The sequence below is a fragment of the Lepus europaeus genome, chromosome 15 (genome assembly GCF_033115175.1).
Source record: "Lepus europaeus isolate LE1 chromosome 15, mLepTim1.pri, whole genome shotgun sequence".
Classification (NCBI taxonomy): domain Eukaryota; kingdom Metazoa; phylum Chordata; class Mammalia; order Lagomorpha; family Leporidae; genus Lepus; species Lepus europaeus.
The window spans coordinates 59,321,099-59,335,988 of NC_084841.1; the positions used below are offsets into that span (position 1 = coordinate 59,321,099).

Consider the following 14,890-nt stretch of genomic DNA (forward strand, 5'->3'; position numbering starts at 1 on the left):
TTCTAATCAAGTATGCCTGCAAATGTGCCCTGGGAAGGCAGCTTGATAGCCCAAGGTATCTGGGTCCCCTGCCACCCACATGGGAGGACCTTTCTGGGCTCCTGGCTATGGGCTTGGCACAGTCCCCAAGCATTGCAAGCATTTGTGGAGTGAACCAGCAGATGGAAGATCTGTTTTTCTCTTGGTTACTCTGCCTTATAAACAAATAAATCTTTTCCAAAAAGAGCCAGCATTCCCATACTAACATAGTGATAAATTGTTATTTAGACTCCAAGTTCAATTCTCTACTAACTCAACAGTTATCATTTATTTTGTAGTTAATAAAAATATTACAATTAAAAATAACTAGGGGGTGGGTGTTTTGGCACAGTGGTTAAGCCACCCACTTGGGGACATATGCATCCCTTATGAGAGTACCTGGGTTCTGATCCAGGCTCCATTTCTGAATTGTTTTCTTATTAACACACCCTGGGAGACAAACATGTGATGGCTCCAGTACTTGGGTTCCTGCCACCCCACATAGGAGTCCTGTAATGAGTTCCAAGCTCCTGGTTTGGGGCCTGGGCCAGCCCCTGGCTGTTGCAGGAATTTGGGGGAGTAAAATTAGCAGGTAGAAGCAAGCTCATGTGCTTTCTGCCTGGCTTTCAAATAAATAAACTAAATTTAGAAAATGATAACATGGCTGTAACTTAATGGAGTTGAAGGTGACAGAGCAGGGTATCCTGAGACATTTAAACTGAGAGCTGAATGTTGCATAGGTATTAACTTGACAGAGTTGGAGATGCTATTGAGGACTTTAAGCAGGTTTAGAGGCTTTAAAAAAAAGTCCATTGTGGCTACCAGGCAAGGGCCAGGTAATGAGGCACCTAAAATCACAGAAAACATTCATTCTGAGTTCTCTAAACCTTTTGTGAGTCAAAATGGGGCTCGATGGCTTTTTTATTTATTTTTTTATTTTTTTAATTAATTAATTTATTTATTTTAGACAGGCAGAGTGGGACAGTGAGAGAGAGGACAGAGAGAAAGGTCTTCCTTTTGCCGTTGGTTCACCCTCCAAATGGCCGCTGCAGCCAGCGTGCTGCAGCCGGCGCACCGCGCTGATCCGAAGGCAGGAGCCAGGTGCTTCCTCCTGGTCTCCCATGCGGGTGCAGGGGCCCAAGCACCTGGGCCATCCTCCCACTGCACTCCCTGGCCCACAGCAGAGAGCTGGCCTGGAAGAAGGGCAACCGGGGGACAGAATCCGGTGCCCCGGACCGGGGACTAGAAACCCGGTGTGCCGGCGCTGCTAGGCGGAGGATTGGCCTATTGAGCCGCGGCGGCTGGCCTCGATGGCTTTTTAAAAATAAACATCAGGGCAAGCATGTGGCTGTAGTTTACTGCCTGGGATACATGTGTCACATATTGGGAATGCCTGGGTTTGAATCCCCAACTGTGTTCCCAATTCTAGCTTCCTACTAATGTGCACCCAGGGAAGCAGCAGGTATTGGGCTCAAGTACTTAGATCCCTGACGCCCATAAAGCTGACCCAGGACTAAGATCTTGGCTCCTGCCTTCACCCTGGCCCGACTTCAGCTGTTGTGGCCATTTGGGGGGGTGAACCAGTAGATGGGAGTTTCTGTCTCCCCTGCCTTTTTTTTTTTTTTTAATTAAGATTTATTTATTATTTATTTGAAAGTCAGAGTTACACAGAGAGAGGGAGAGGCAGAGAGAGAGAGATGGTTCACTCCCCAAATGGCTGCAACGGCCGGAGCTGTGCCCATCCGAAGCCAGGAGCCAGGAGCTTCTTCCAGGTCTCCCACACAGGTGCAGGGGCCCCAAGGACTTGGGCCATCTTCTACTGCTTTTCCCGAGCCATAGCAGAGAGCTAGGACAGGAAGTGGAGCAGCCAGGTCTTAAACCGGCGCCCATATGGGATGCTGGCACTTCAGGGCCAGGGCGTTAACCCCACTGTGCCACAGCACCAGCCCCCTCCCCTGCCCTTTTAAATACATAAAATTAAAAAAAAAAAAAATACAGGGGCTGGGCACTGTGGCGTAGCGGGTAAAGCTGTCCGCCTACAGTGCTGGCATTCCATGTGGGCACAGCTTCGAGTCCCGGCTTCCCCCACTTCCGATCCAGCTCTGCTATAGCCTGGGAAAGCAGTAGAAGATGGCCTAAGTTCTTGAGCCCCTGCACCCCACATGGGAGACATGTAAGAAGCTCCTGGCTCTTGGTTTTGGATAGGCACAGCTCAGGTCGTTGCGGCCATTTGGGGGAGTGAACCAGCAGATGGAAGATTTTCTCTGTCCTCTCTCTCTACTTCTGCCTCTCTGTAATTCTCCCTTTCAAATAAATAAATAAATCTTTAAAAACCACAGCATATCTTGTTTCTTCTTGAAGCCGACTTCTGTCCATCTGATGGAGACAATTTGTTGACTTTGATTAGAGTATAAACTGTAAACCAAGGAGGACAAACAAGTTTCCACCTTTCCTGCTTCCCTCTACTGGACAGAGACCATCTTGGGTGCTGAGTAAATGATTCTCAGGCTTGCTCGAGCTCAGCTGAACAAGTGTGAGCCAATCACCCACACTTGCCAGGCTCGGGGGCTCGTAGGAAGTGGCAGCGTGCACTCCTTTTTTGGCATCACTGGGGGCAAGCCTGCAAACACAGCAACAGTACTTTGAATTAAAAAAAGTCCTTCAGCTATTTTTGAGAAGACTGGTATACAAATACCAGCAGAATAAGTTTCCTGACATCTTTCTCTCTTTAAAGACTTTTTTCCAGGTATCCCACGTGGGTGCAGGGGCCCCAAAGACTTGAGCCATCTTCTATTGCTTTCCCAGGCCACAGCAGAGAGCTGGATTGGAAGTGGAGCAGCTGGGGACTCAAACCGGCACCCATATGGGATGCCACCACTGCGGGCTGTGGCTTTACCCACTATGCTATAGCACCGCCCAATCCTCAACACCTCTCAAAAACACAATGAAGTAGCTGCAGACAAAAATCCAAAAAACTTTGTTTTTGCTGTTAAAGAATCTTCGGTGATTTTCAACAAGGTGCAAATCTTTAAAATGACAAAAGATGAGGAAAAAAAGAAAGTGGGAACCAAGGGTAAATAAATAACCTGCAATATTCCCTGAAAACAGATGTATAAAAGGCAATTCAGGTGGCAGGCTACCTATGTGGAATCCTATTTGTTTGAAAGTTCAGGAAACAGGGACATAAATAAGACGTTTCAAGTGCTAGGCTATAACATGGAAGAAAAGGAAAAACATTCTGGAACAAAGATACACATTCCCTTTCAAAGAGCGGGTGTGTCCTCTCTTCAGATTGTAACATCTCTATCACCTGACTAGGACGGGGCACAGGTATTTTAACCACTCTCATTAGGGACTGTGGACCCAAGTAGTCTAACACCCTTTTCTGTAGCAAACCAGGCTGCAATTTGGTAATAGAAGCAAACACTGTATTTCAAGAAAATAACTGTTTGCAACTATTCTTAAACACACACACACACACACACACACCGTCCTCATCGGTTTATTCTTAATGAGGCATCACAGTTTGCAACAAACTTACAATGAAAAGCGCTCCAGGGGGCAGGTGTTACCCGCGTCCCCACATGGGAACACAGGGCGTTTTGGAACTCCGTTCAGGCGCCCACATTTAGCTTCCTGATGATGTGACCCCTGGGAGGCGGCAGTGATAGCCCCAAGTGATGGGCACCCCACGTGGGAGGACCTGGATCGAGCTCCCTTCCTGGGCCGTAGTGGGCATTCGGGGAGGGAACCCGCGGTGCGCTCTGCCTTTCAAATACACAGGTTTTTAAAGGGTATTGAGAAACAAAAAACGTTTATGTGCACGGGAGAGGAGCCTACATTCACACATTGGCTGCATATTGCATTCTCGCCGGCTGAGAGTTCAGTTCGCGCTCACTTTCGAATATGCAAAAAACACTCAGGGTCTAGACGGTACCTGCTTCCCCGACCGAGTTACTCAAGGAAGGTAAAGGCCCGGTTCCACAACAAGTCCCTTCTTGTGCCGGTTAAGGAAGGGATCAAGGGGAAGGCGGTTACACAGCCAGGTCCTCGGGGCGGAGAGCTGTCTGCCGAGTCTGCAGAAATGCAGATCCCCGCCCCGCCCACAGCCCTACAGAAACTGCTGTTTGGAATTCAGGGTGGAGCTCGGGGTGCATTCGGAACACGCTCCCCAGAAAACCCAACCGCGGTCCGCGCAACCTACGACCACCTAACTGAAAAGCAAGGACTAGCGTCTTTACTCTGCTATATATTGGTAAAGGTTCCTTCGGCCCGAACGGGACATTCTGCAGCTCCCCCAGGCCTCGCCGCCCAGTGGAGTGTAGGGCTGCCGCAGAGAGGCGCCCCCGAGGTTGCGGGGACACGCGAGCAGCCACTTTCTCCGGAGGCTAAAGAAACGCTGGGGGTCCGGGCCCCCATAGCAGCGGGGACAAAGAATCTCGTTCCAGGCCCTCTAGAGGGCTTCGCCTAGCACTAGGGCGCCGCGCGCCCGGGCCCAGGGTCTCCCCCCGCGGCCTCCGTGCAGCCCCAGCCGCGCCCCTAAGCACAAGAAAGGCCCGCCGGGCTGTCACGGCCCGCCGCGCGTGCGCAGCGAGGGGCCGAGCGCGCCGCGAGGTCCGTTTCCTGACTTCTGCAGGAAGTGGCGGTGCGTCACTTCCGGCCCTCCCTCTAGCTGCCATCTTGCGTCCCCCGCGTGTGTGCGCTTAATCTCAGCTGGTCTGCCCCGAGACCCCCTGAGCGCCAACCCTAGTCCCCCCGCGCGGCCCCCATTTCCGCTCGGACAAGGTACAAAAAAGGGCTCTAGGACGCCGGCGTGGGAGGAGGGACGGGATCGGGGGGCGGGAAGTTCCCGGAAGGAGCGAAAACAGGGAGGGGACAGGGGCTGAGAGGGAAGGCGATGCGACGGACAGGCGCACCCGCTCAGGCTGACTCTCGGGGGGCGAGGTCGAGCCAGGGGCGGCTGCCCTGGGGGCGAGGCGACGCCGTCTCTTCCTCCACCTCGCGGCGGAACCCGAGGGACAGGGAGGCCCTCAGGTACCGCGAGGCTTGCGGAGAGTGGCTGGGCCGGGCAGGGCCCCTGGCTAGGCCGAGGCCAGGCCCAGGGCCCGAGGGTGGGGGGGTAAGGGGTGGGGGTGCTGGCCAGGCGCGGGTGGGAGCCCTTGTTTCTGGGCCTGCGGAGAGCAGGGGAGGGCTGGGGGGAGGGCTGGGGAGGGGGGCTGCTCTTTGGGCTCCCGCGAAACTGAAATGGAGAGCTTTGCGGGGTGGGGCTTGGGATCCAGGGCCTCGGCCTGTGTGGGGGCGTTTTATTGTCCTGCCGCCCTCTCGGGAAAAATAAGGAGGGAGGAACCAGGCCTTTTTGCTTGCTGAGGGATTTTCCCCCTTTTTTCTAGATGAAAGAAACTATCATGAAACCAGGAAAAAACTCGCCAAACTGCAGGCACAAGTGCGCATTGGTGGGAAAGTAAGTTTCATTCCTTTTGCATTTTTGGATTGTTGGTTTTGTGTGCCAGCCAAGATCGCAGAGCTGGCGGATCCGGGAGGAGGCAGGAGGTAGAACGATACACGAGAAGGATTTTCGCAGGTTGTGCATTAAAGTGGATGAGAAAAAGGGAGCTCCTCGCCCCCTTGCTTTCATGTCTGTGTGTTTCCAGTGTTACAGTGTATTAAGTAGGGGACAGAATGTTTCCTAAAAATGTGTCAGTGTTGTGTCCGTCATAGCCCCGAGTTGTTTTGGCTTAAATTTGTATGGAGTCAGTGTTTTGATGTGTGTTTTTTTTTTTTTTTTTTAATCCGTAAACTTACTCTGAATTTGCTGATGAGTTTCTCCTGTTAGACATACTAGTTTAGAAGTTGGTGCCTCTTGGGAATTGCAGCGTTTTTCTGTACTACGTGCCATTCAGGGGCAGTTGTGTGCTTTCAAGACTGAACAGAATCTTTCCTAGAGGTACCTTCTGGAGTTGAAGTGCAGTGACTTAGAGTGGGAAGTGTTACCTGACTAATCTCTTTTCTTATTTGATTTTCAGTTACGCTAAAACTGAGGGGAATGAAAAAGTGACTTGTTGAATTTAAAATGTGCCCCCCCCTCCCGCCATGAATACTGATCTTTTCAAGGGAATTCTCTTCTGAAACTCAGCTGTTCGGTTGTTCTTATAAGTAATTTACTGAAATCAGATGGATGTCTACCTCATTGTGCTTTGTATTGTGTTGGCACATTCCTAGTATTTAACAAGGTGTGGTAGCTTGTTGTACCAGAGCCTGTCTTTACTTGGTAAAGCTTGCCCGGGACTGCGGCTTTATTACCTATTAGTTTTTTCCCGGCTTCAAGCATTTACTTTCAAGTTACTGTGGGAGTCTACTGTGAGATGGCCAGAGGTTGTACTTAAATAACGAGCTGCAGCCCTGTTAAATTACTGGACGTGGCCAGCAGTGAGTGCGTGCGGCCCTGGGTGTGTGGATGCTGGCACTGGGAGTCTTCAGGGACCCACACCTGCACGTTAACGACAGTGGATGGTTCCTGTCATCCTAAAGCTTGCACACCTTAGCCCCTCAAGGGCCAGAACAACTCGTCATAGTCCTTTGTGGGACTGTCCGTTGGATGCTCTTACATGTGGTGTTTAGGCCACTGTTCCTTTTCCATTTCAGGAGGAGTAGTTTGAAGAGTGTGCCCTGTGTGCAGTCCTTCTATTGTTACTTCCCTCTTGAGAGAGGCATCACTAGTGTAAATGAGAGGGTTTTTGTTGGATGTTCAAGGTTGCTGTGGGATTCAGCTGTGTATCCTAACATCTTAATACTTTGCTTAGCTAAGACAGGAAGTTAGGCCTGTAGAATTTGTAATACAAAATCATTTTTCTATGCCTTTTAATGGCTGTGAAGTTAGTTGAGTTACTTTTGCCTTAGAGAACTCTGTGTTATTTGAAGGTTAACGTATTATAAAAGGCCCTTTATTTCAATATCTAATCAAAACCTGGATAATAATTACTTAAGCTGAAGACAGACTCCACATTTGTGTGGTGTCATGGGCCTCTGTCGGAGGCATGCTGTTTTTCTTACAGAAGCCAGGAGTTCTTTGGAAACCATGTGTCTGCATGAAACTTCCAGGGGATTTTTTGCTCTTAAAAATTCAGAGTGGGGGGGGGGTTGGTAGTCAGTGTATATACTTTTTTTTTTTTTTAATGTGGTAATATTTTTCTTCATCTAAATCCTTTATTTATTCAAACCTTTAGTATTTTGGATCCCAAGAATAAAATTTAAATTAAAAGTCCCATTGGGAGTTTTTGAGCCTGGTGGTCATGGCAGGAATCTTTTCAGAAAGTGTTTTCACAGTGTTATATACCTAATAAAATAAAAGCATTTTCAAATGCAGAGTGGGGAATGATTTGGCGTAGTTGCAGTTTGGAGAAGGCACGGGAGAGGAATGGCTTGAACAGGATTTTAAGGGTTGGGTGGGAACTGTGTGGGAGGCAGAGGGACAGTGAGGTAGTCGTGTGCAAGTCATATCCTAGAGGGCCTTGCATGTGCCAGATACTAGAAGCTTTCCAGGAGCTGTTACATTTTAGTGGAAGGGTTCAGATGATAAAATGTGCTTGTCTCTTGCAGCAATAAATGCTAGGATAGAAAAGGATAAGTGAGTGGGAGTTGCTCTTTTATATTGGGTGGTTGAAAAAGGCCACTGTGATATGGTGACAGCAAAGCAGAGCTCTGTAATGAAGGAGGGAGCCAGGCAGAAGTTGGAGGAAGCGAGGAGTCACGCTGAGGGCTCTGACCCTAGGGCGCCTGCCGTGCCCTAGCGTCAGAGCCTGCCTGGCCGGTTTGGTTTTGTCTTTTGGCTGGAGACAGCTCAGAACGGGCTCGGAACCAAACAATAGAGGTAGGCAGAGCACGGGTTAAGAACTTCAGATTTACTCCTGGGTGCTGTGGAAGTCTGTACAGATTAATTTGGTTCTTTCATAGACTATCATGGCAGTGAATATTAATTTGGATGTTGAGTCTTCTTTCATGTCCAACAGAAGATGTTGATAATTCTGGATGTGGCGCTTCGCTAAATTTAGGTAGACACATGCCGCGCTTTGATCACTTTTAGAGTAGATAATGTAAAGTAGGACTTTGGAAATACCTGCTTTTACTGTCTGAGAAGCGAGAGGCTCAGCAGTTAGAAGGGCTGTGTAGACAGTGCTGTCCCGGCTTTGGCTTCAGTCTTTGCTTATCTATTTGCTGCATACGTTTGTATTTATGGTAATTTTCCTATACAGAGCCAAAGGTTAGAAGGGGATTAGCAACTGTTTCTGTTTGAAAATGCCTGTTACAGTGCGCTGTGTGTGTTACATAAATGCGCTGTCGGCTCCTTTTCTCCCCACTGTAGGGAACTGCTCGCAGAAAGAAGAAGGTGGTTCACAGAACAGCAACAGCAGATGATAAAAAACTTCAGTTCTCCCTAAAGAAATTAGGGGTAAACAATATCTCTGGTATTGAAGAGGTAAGTGTCAGATTGTGCTGTGTTAAAAATAAGATTTGGCCAGAAAAGGTTAAAATTTTAATGCATTAAATTATTTTGTTTTACTCTACTTGCAGCAGAGCATTTTGTATCCTGCTAGCCTGTACAGTTTCTAAGGCATGTTTATTCCCTATTAATGAATACCAGGGAGGTTGCTAAGATTGAAAGCTATTAGATTGCACATTCCGTTCTGTGCCAAGTGTCACCTTTGCTTCACTTTTCATTTAATAAAATATATTTGTGGGCATTGCTAATTTTAGTTTTGTTTTGTTTTTTTTCTTTGTAGGTGAATATGTTTACAAACCAAGGAACAGTGATCCACTTTAACAACCCTAAAGTTCAGGCTTCTCTGGCAGCAAACACCTTCACCATTACAGGCCACGCTGAGACAAAGCAGCTGACAGAAATGCTCCCCAGCATCTTGAACCAGCTTGGCGCAGACAGCCTGACCAGCTTGAGGAGGCTGGCCGAAGCTCTGCCCAAACAATGTGAGTCTCTGGGGAGCGCTCTTCCTCGGGGGCTACTTACGTAGCAGCAGATTTTTGCCGTCTTCTGACTTCAAATGAATGTGAATGAATAGATTGAGATTTGGAAATGAACACTTTAAAAAATAAATGTTTAACATTTTAAGCATGTTTACAGTAATTATCTGATTTGCTATGACCATTATACTTCATTTAGTGAGATGTTTGTTTTCTGTTAGCTGCTTGCTTTAACCAGAGACTATATATTTTTTTCTTTATTAGCTGGAAATGAAAATGTTAATTTGGGGCAGCTACTTTCAGGCTAGGGTTTATTAAGAACATTCATTGGGGAGTGCAGTTAAGATGCTGGTAGGGAGCCTGGATGCCTGTACCCCATGTTCGTGTGCTTGGGTTCACCTCTGGATGCCAGCTGCTGAGTCCAGCACCATGCTGAAGTGGACCTTGGGAGGTGGCAGTGATAGCTGAAGTGGCTGGGTTCCTGACACCCATGTTCAGTTCCTGGCTTTGACTTTGTGCCACCACCCCTCCCCCCAGCCTTTTTTGGGCATATGGGGAATAAACCAACAGATGGGATGGAATGGTCTCTCTGTCCTTCAAATAAAAATTTTTTTTCTAAATATTTTACTTAGCATTTCCATTTCCTCAAACATTATCATTCCTATGTGTCAGAAACCTTTAGGCCCCTCTTTGTTGGTTATTTTGAAATAGATAATAAACTGCTATAGACTGCATTACTGTACTGTGCTGAATAAGTCTTCCTGTCATTTATCAAGTTACTCCTTTACTGTACCCAGTAAATATGTATTGGTGTGTAAATTTAAAATTTTCAATTAAGAAAATACATACCATTGTAAATTCTTAGTCTTCAGCTGTTTCTGTAAAATTTGTATTGCCAGTGATCTTTAGGAAATGGCCCACCAATATTTTGATGTTTAATTACCATGTGTTAGGGATTTGTTCAAAGAAGATAGTAGCATAGTTAAGTGTGCATCAAGGGATGTAACAGCTTCATACTGATCCATTTTTGCTTAAAATTTTGAATGCAGAGTCTTATTGCTATGGCTTATTACCTAATTATTCATGTTTTTTCTGGTGTTGAGTCACTCTACGTTAGTTTAGATTTTAAAAGTGAGAGGCATGAGAGGGTCTGGTCCGTCTTTGACAAGTGAAGCAGGCTTTTGAAGTTTCCCTCCAAGACCTGTAAAGGCCTAGCACTGTGAGGCCTCAGTAGCTCCCCTGTGGCTCTCAGTTTTTTTGTGGTAAAAGAAAGTGGGTACTCACATTCAGACACTTAATTTATCATTTTATTTCACTTCCATAAATGTTTGTTGCCTCCTATGCCATGCACAAACAGCAGTATTTGAGAAAATGGCCCTTTTGTTTGCTCCCCGAACCACATGTGGTACATGGGCTGTCCCTCCCCCTGAGGACTCCCTACTGCTCTCACTACCTCAGCCTCTGGTGGGAGAGGGATAGAAAGGATGGGTATGCAGTTTGGTTTGTTGCCTGTTACTGGTATTCGAGCCCATTTGTAGACATCAGAATATGGCGTTATTGATAGTACTCTAGATGAAATCCCAGATGTCATTCATCTCATGGATTCTGTTGCTTAATGGTTATTGAAGACTTAGATATGAAAGTAACGTTTCTATTTCCCCATTCTTAGCTGTGGATGGAAAAGCACCACTTGCTACTGGAGAGGACGATGATGATGAAGTTCCAGGTAGGAACCTTCACTTGCGGTTAACCTGAAGAATCTTAGCACAAAATTATCCTGGGAAAGGAATGAATTCAGGGGTAGGGGATGGGGAGACATGGCCCCTCTTTAAAATGAGAAAACGGTAGTGATATATAACCAGGAGTTACTTGATTAAATACTGAGTAACTAAGTACGTATATTGTCATCTGAAGCAACTTACCTGCAGATCACGACTGCCCCTCTTCCTACTTTGAAACCCATGTTTATGAGAAACTTAGAGAAGTTTAAGTATTTTGAACTATAAAAGCAGTGGCAAAATAACTGCTCTGGCACCCTTGAGACTTTCTCTGTCATCTCTGATACTGGGTAATTTACTGGTAAAATATTTGTTGGGAAGAAAAATCACTAGATTCAAAAATATTCCCCATGTGTGTCGAAGTATCCTTAGGAACCCGAGAAAACTTCAGAATCACGTGTCTCGGGGTGTTCTTGGGCTCTGCTCCCCCTGGTTGACCAGCATCTCGCATTGTTTAGTTTAATTCTTGTAGAGACTGGAGTGGGGAGGGCACATGGGTACTCTGAGCACAGTACTTACATCACTGTCCTGTTTGTGGCTTTGCCTTGTAGTAGTTCTGCACCAAAAATGCGCTGTGTGTCCAGTGAGCCATCTCACTGAAAATAGAGACACCTGTTTGAATGTGAAAGGGTCCTCCTTTTCGGGTAAATTTTATAATTTGTAGGTTTGACTTTTTCAGAATTTCTACTCTTTTCCCTTTTCTAGATCTTGTGGAGAATTTTGATGAGGCTTCCAAGAATGAGGCAAACTGAATGGGGTCAACTTCTGAAGAAAGTAAAACTTGAAGAAGTTACTGGGAGCTGCTGTTTTATATTATGACTGCTTTTTAAAATCGTTTTGTTTATGATCTGATAAAATCTAGATCTCTAATATTTTTAAGCTCCAGCCCCTTGGACAGTGCAGCTCTTTTCAGTTTTTGCTTATACACACTTCATTCTTTGCGGCTAATTAAGCTGAAGAAGCCTGGGAATAAAGTTTGAAACAAAGGTTAATAAATTTCTTTGCCTAGTATGTGGTTTTATTTCTTTATTTCATTGAAACTGATTTGTGCCCCAGTAAGAAAAGCTGGTGTTTTTTTTTTTTTTTGTTTGTTTGTTTTGTTTTTTTTTTTTGTTTTTTTTAAAGAAAGTTCATGGCATCAGATTAAAGGTGTAAAGTCAGTATGTAGTGGTGTGGTGTCACAAAGGTAGTATCACATTCTCATGTTGGAAAACTCTGCAGCCCTCAGGGCTCCCATGGTTATGTTGTGGGTGTACATGCAAATGAGAACTGGATTCCTTAGTAGGTAAGCCGGGGCCTTTTTCTCTTGATAATACTTTTTAAATTATAATCATATGTTAGGGGCCTATGTATTATTCCTCTCAGGTTTATTTCATTCTCAATTTATGAAGTAGGGACTAGTAGTTTGTTTTGTAGGTGTAACATGAAGTTCAGTTTTCAAAACAGTGAAAGTAGTTCATCTCCAAATCTCCTTTTGTAGGATATCTAAAAGGACTTGGAAAAAAAGTAGCATTTGTACTAGGAATGTCTTCGGGCCATTTTGTCTTTTTCTTAAAATGACCAGGGCGGCTCTTTTTTAATGTTAACATACAATAAAATTGAGTGTGTGTGTGTGTGCGTGCAGTTGTAAGAATTTTAATTGTTCAGCTGCCACCATAGGATGCTAAACAGTTCCATCACCCTAGAAGACTTCCTCAACATAGGTCTACTTCTAAAAAATTAACAATCATGTTTTAGCAGCTAAAACTTAAGATTTTCCAAATAGTAATTAAAATAATTATATGTAATCTACATCCAGGTCAAGGATTTATTTTATGTTTTCATTGCAGTTTGTAAGTATCTTTTAGAGATACCATAGTATATCTAAAAGTCTTGTAGTGGTTTAATTATACCAAACCAACTGAGCTTCTGTGGAAACAGTATTTGCACCTGTTTACATTGTATCATTTTTCTCCAAAGGATGTGTGGCTTCCTGTTACGGTGCACTGCTACAGTAACAGTGACCCTTTACAGAATTACAAGAAAGTAGGTGTTTCCTGACACCTCTGGGTCAGGTTGGGCTCTGCTGTATGCATCGTCTGGGTCCCAAGCTCCTGGGCCAGCTCCTAGCTGGGCCACTCTTCTCTGCCTTCCTGCCAGAGAACATAGTGGAATAAAGCTGTTCTCACAAACCCATTGGCCTCGAACTGACCACAGCAGCTAAGATGGAGAGCTGAGCAGCTGAGCCTGTGAGGTTGCCTTCTGCTAAGCTCCCAAGTGCTGCTGGGTGTGATAATTTTCCTTTTTATTTCCCTAATTTTTTCCACTGTGTGAAGAAAGCAGAGAGGCAGAGAGCTCCCATCTGCTGGTTCACTCCCCAGATACCCACAGCAGCTAGGCCTGGGCCAGCCAGGCTAAAGTCAGCAACCCAAAACTCAATCTGAGTTTCCTATGTGCTGCCTCTTAAGGTGCACACGGGCAGGAAGCTGGAATTGGAATGGGAGCTGGGACTGGAACCCAGGTGCTTTGGCATGGTATGCAGGTACAGCAAGCAGCTTCTGAATGACTATGCCAAATACCTGCCCTGTGGCCATGCATTGAGTAGCATGATTGGAAATACTCCCAGTTCATGCCGAGAGACACTGGGATGCCAGAAGACCAGCAAGCTTGTGGCAAAATGCCACTATCTGAATCTCTTTCCAGTTTGGGCTAAACAGTAGGGAGAGACTACATAGAGAAGAGCAGTGGGTTGCCAGGCCAGGCCTGTCCCAGGGCAACCTGCTTAGGGACAGAAGCTGGCTGAGGTTAAGCCTGTTAACACCCACACTCAGAGCTCTGTTCTTCAGCGCATTGTTTAAATGATTATGTGGGTAGCTATGGGTTATTAGGACAGGATGCTTTTGTAATCTCTTCAATGTCAGGGTAGGAAGGCTGGCTTATGCTGCTGTTACAAATGACCAAAGTAATTGAGCTGCTGCAAAGGCTTCTCACACTTGATGTTTGGTTTGTCTGTGGCTGGGCTCCACTGTACTCCAAGAGCAGCCTCTAATTAGAACATCGCCGCGGAAAGATGGTGAACAGCCAGCTGGCGCCTCCAACTCGGGCTGGGAAGTGATGCACATCATTAATGATCAGATTTCATCAGCCGGAACAATTCAGATAGGCGAGTCCGATGGCAGGGGGTTGAGGAAGATGACACTTCTCATCTAATCCTCCAGAGCACGGTAGCAGATCTATTCCAACAATATTACAATCTATCACATTCTTTTGCTTTGTCTTATTACTATAATCCCCTAAAAGTTCCACACTACAGATGAAGCGATCTTGAAGTGAAACTTAGTGTCTTGGCCAGCGCCGTGGCTTAACAGGCTAATCCTCCGCCTTGCAGCGCCGGCACACCGGGTTCTAGTCCCGGTTGGGGCACTGGATTCTATCCCAGTTGCCCCTCTTCCAGGCCAGCTCTCTGCTATGGCCTGGGAAGGCAGTGGAGGATGGCCCAAGTGCTTGGGCCCTGCACCCGCATGGGAGACCAGGAGAAGCACCTGGCTCCTGGCTTCCGGTCAGCGAGATGCGCCGGCCGCAGCAGCCATTGGAGGGTGAACCAATGTCAAAAAGGAAGACTTTTCTCTCTGTCTCTCTCACTGTCCACTCTGCCTGTCCAAAAAAAAAAAAAAAAAAAGAACGTGTCTTGAGATCACACAGCCCCACGAGTGGCAGAATGAGATTGAAAACCAGTTCTGCTCTGTGGAGCTCAGCATCTGCTGGGTGGAACAGTAGGCGTGGGCCAGCTAGAGGCAGGTGATTCTGATGTGGTTGATAATTACCGGCTATTTACTACTTTTAAGACGAACTCGGAATCAAACTAGTTTTCAGCTGGATCTGAACCAGAGCAAAGCTAAGGAAGAAAGCGACATCTATTTTGATCTGAAAACTCTGAGGATAAAGATCCTTTATTCGTAGAAACAGTGAGTGCCCGTTGTCATCCCCATAGTAACCCTGTGTTGCACAGGGCAGAAAGTTGCATGTAGCCTTGGGAAACAGACTTAGAAATGGACTGAAGCTTGCGTCTGATTTCTATGCGTCATTTTTTTTCCCCCATAAACATTGGATTGTGCTCTTGTAGCTCTGCCCTGGCCCCAGCC

General features: G+C 46.3%; 1 protein-coding gene across 1 annotated transcript; it reads left to right on the forward strand.

Annotated features, from left to right (window-relative positions):
- Positions 1 to 4,915: 4,915 nt before the first annotated feature.
- BTF3 (basic transcription factor 3) lies at positions 4,916 to 11,780 on the forward strand. The gene is given in 7 exon segments (XM_062212240.1): positions 4,916 to 4,954; positions 4,956 to 5,052; positions 5,409 to 5,479; positions 8,378 to 8,491; positions 8,796 to 8,997; positions 10,661 to 10,717; positions 11,475 to 11,780. Coding segments are annotated over 7 exon segments (627 nt in total). The 3' UTR covers positions 11,522 to 11,780.
- The last annotated feature ends 3,110 nt before the right edge of the window (positions 11,781 to 14,890 follow it).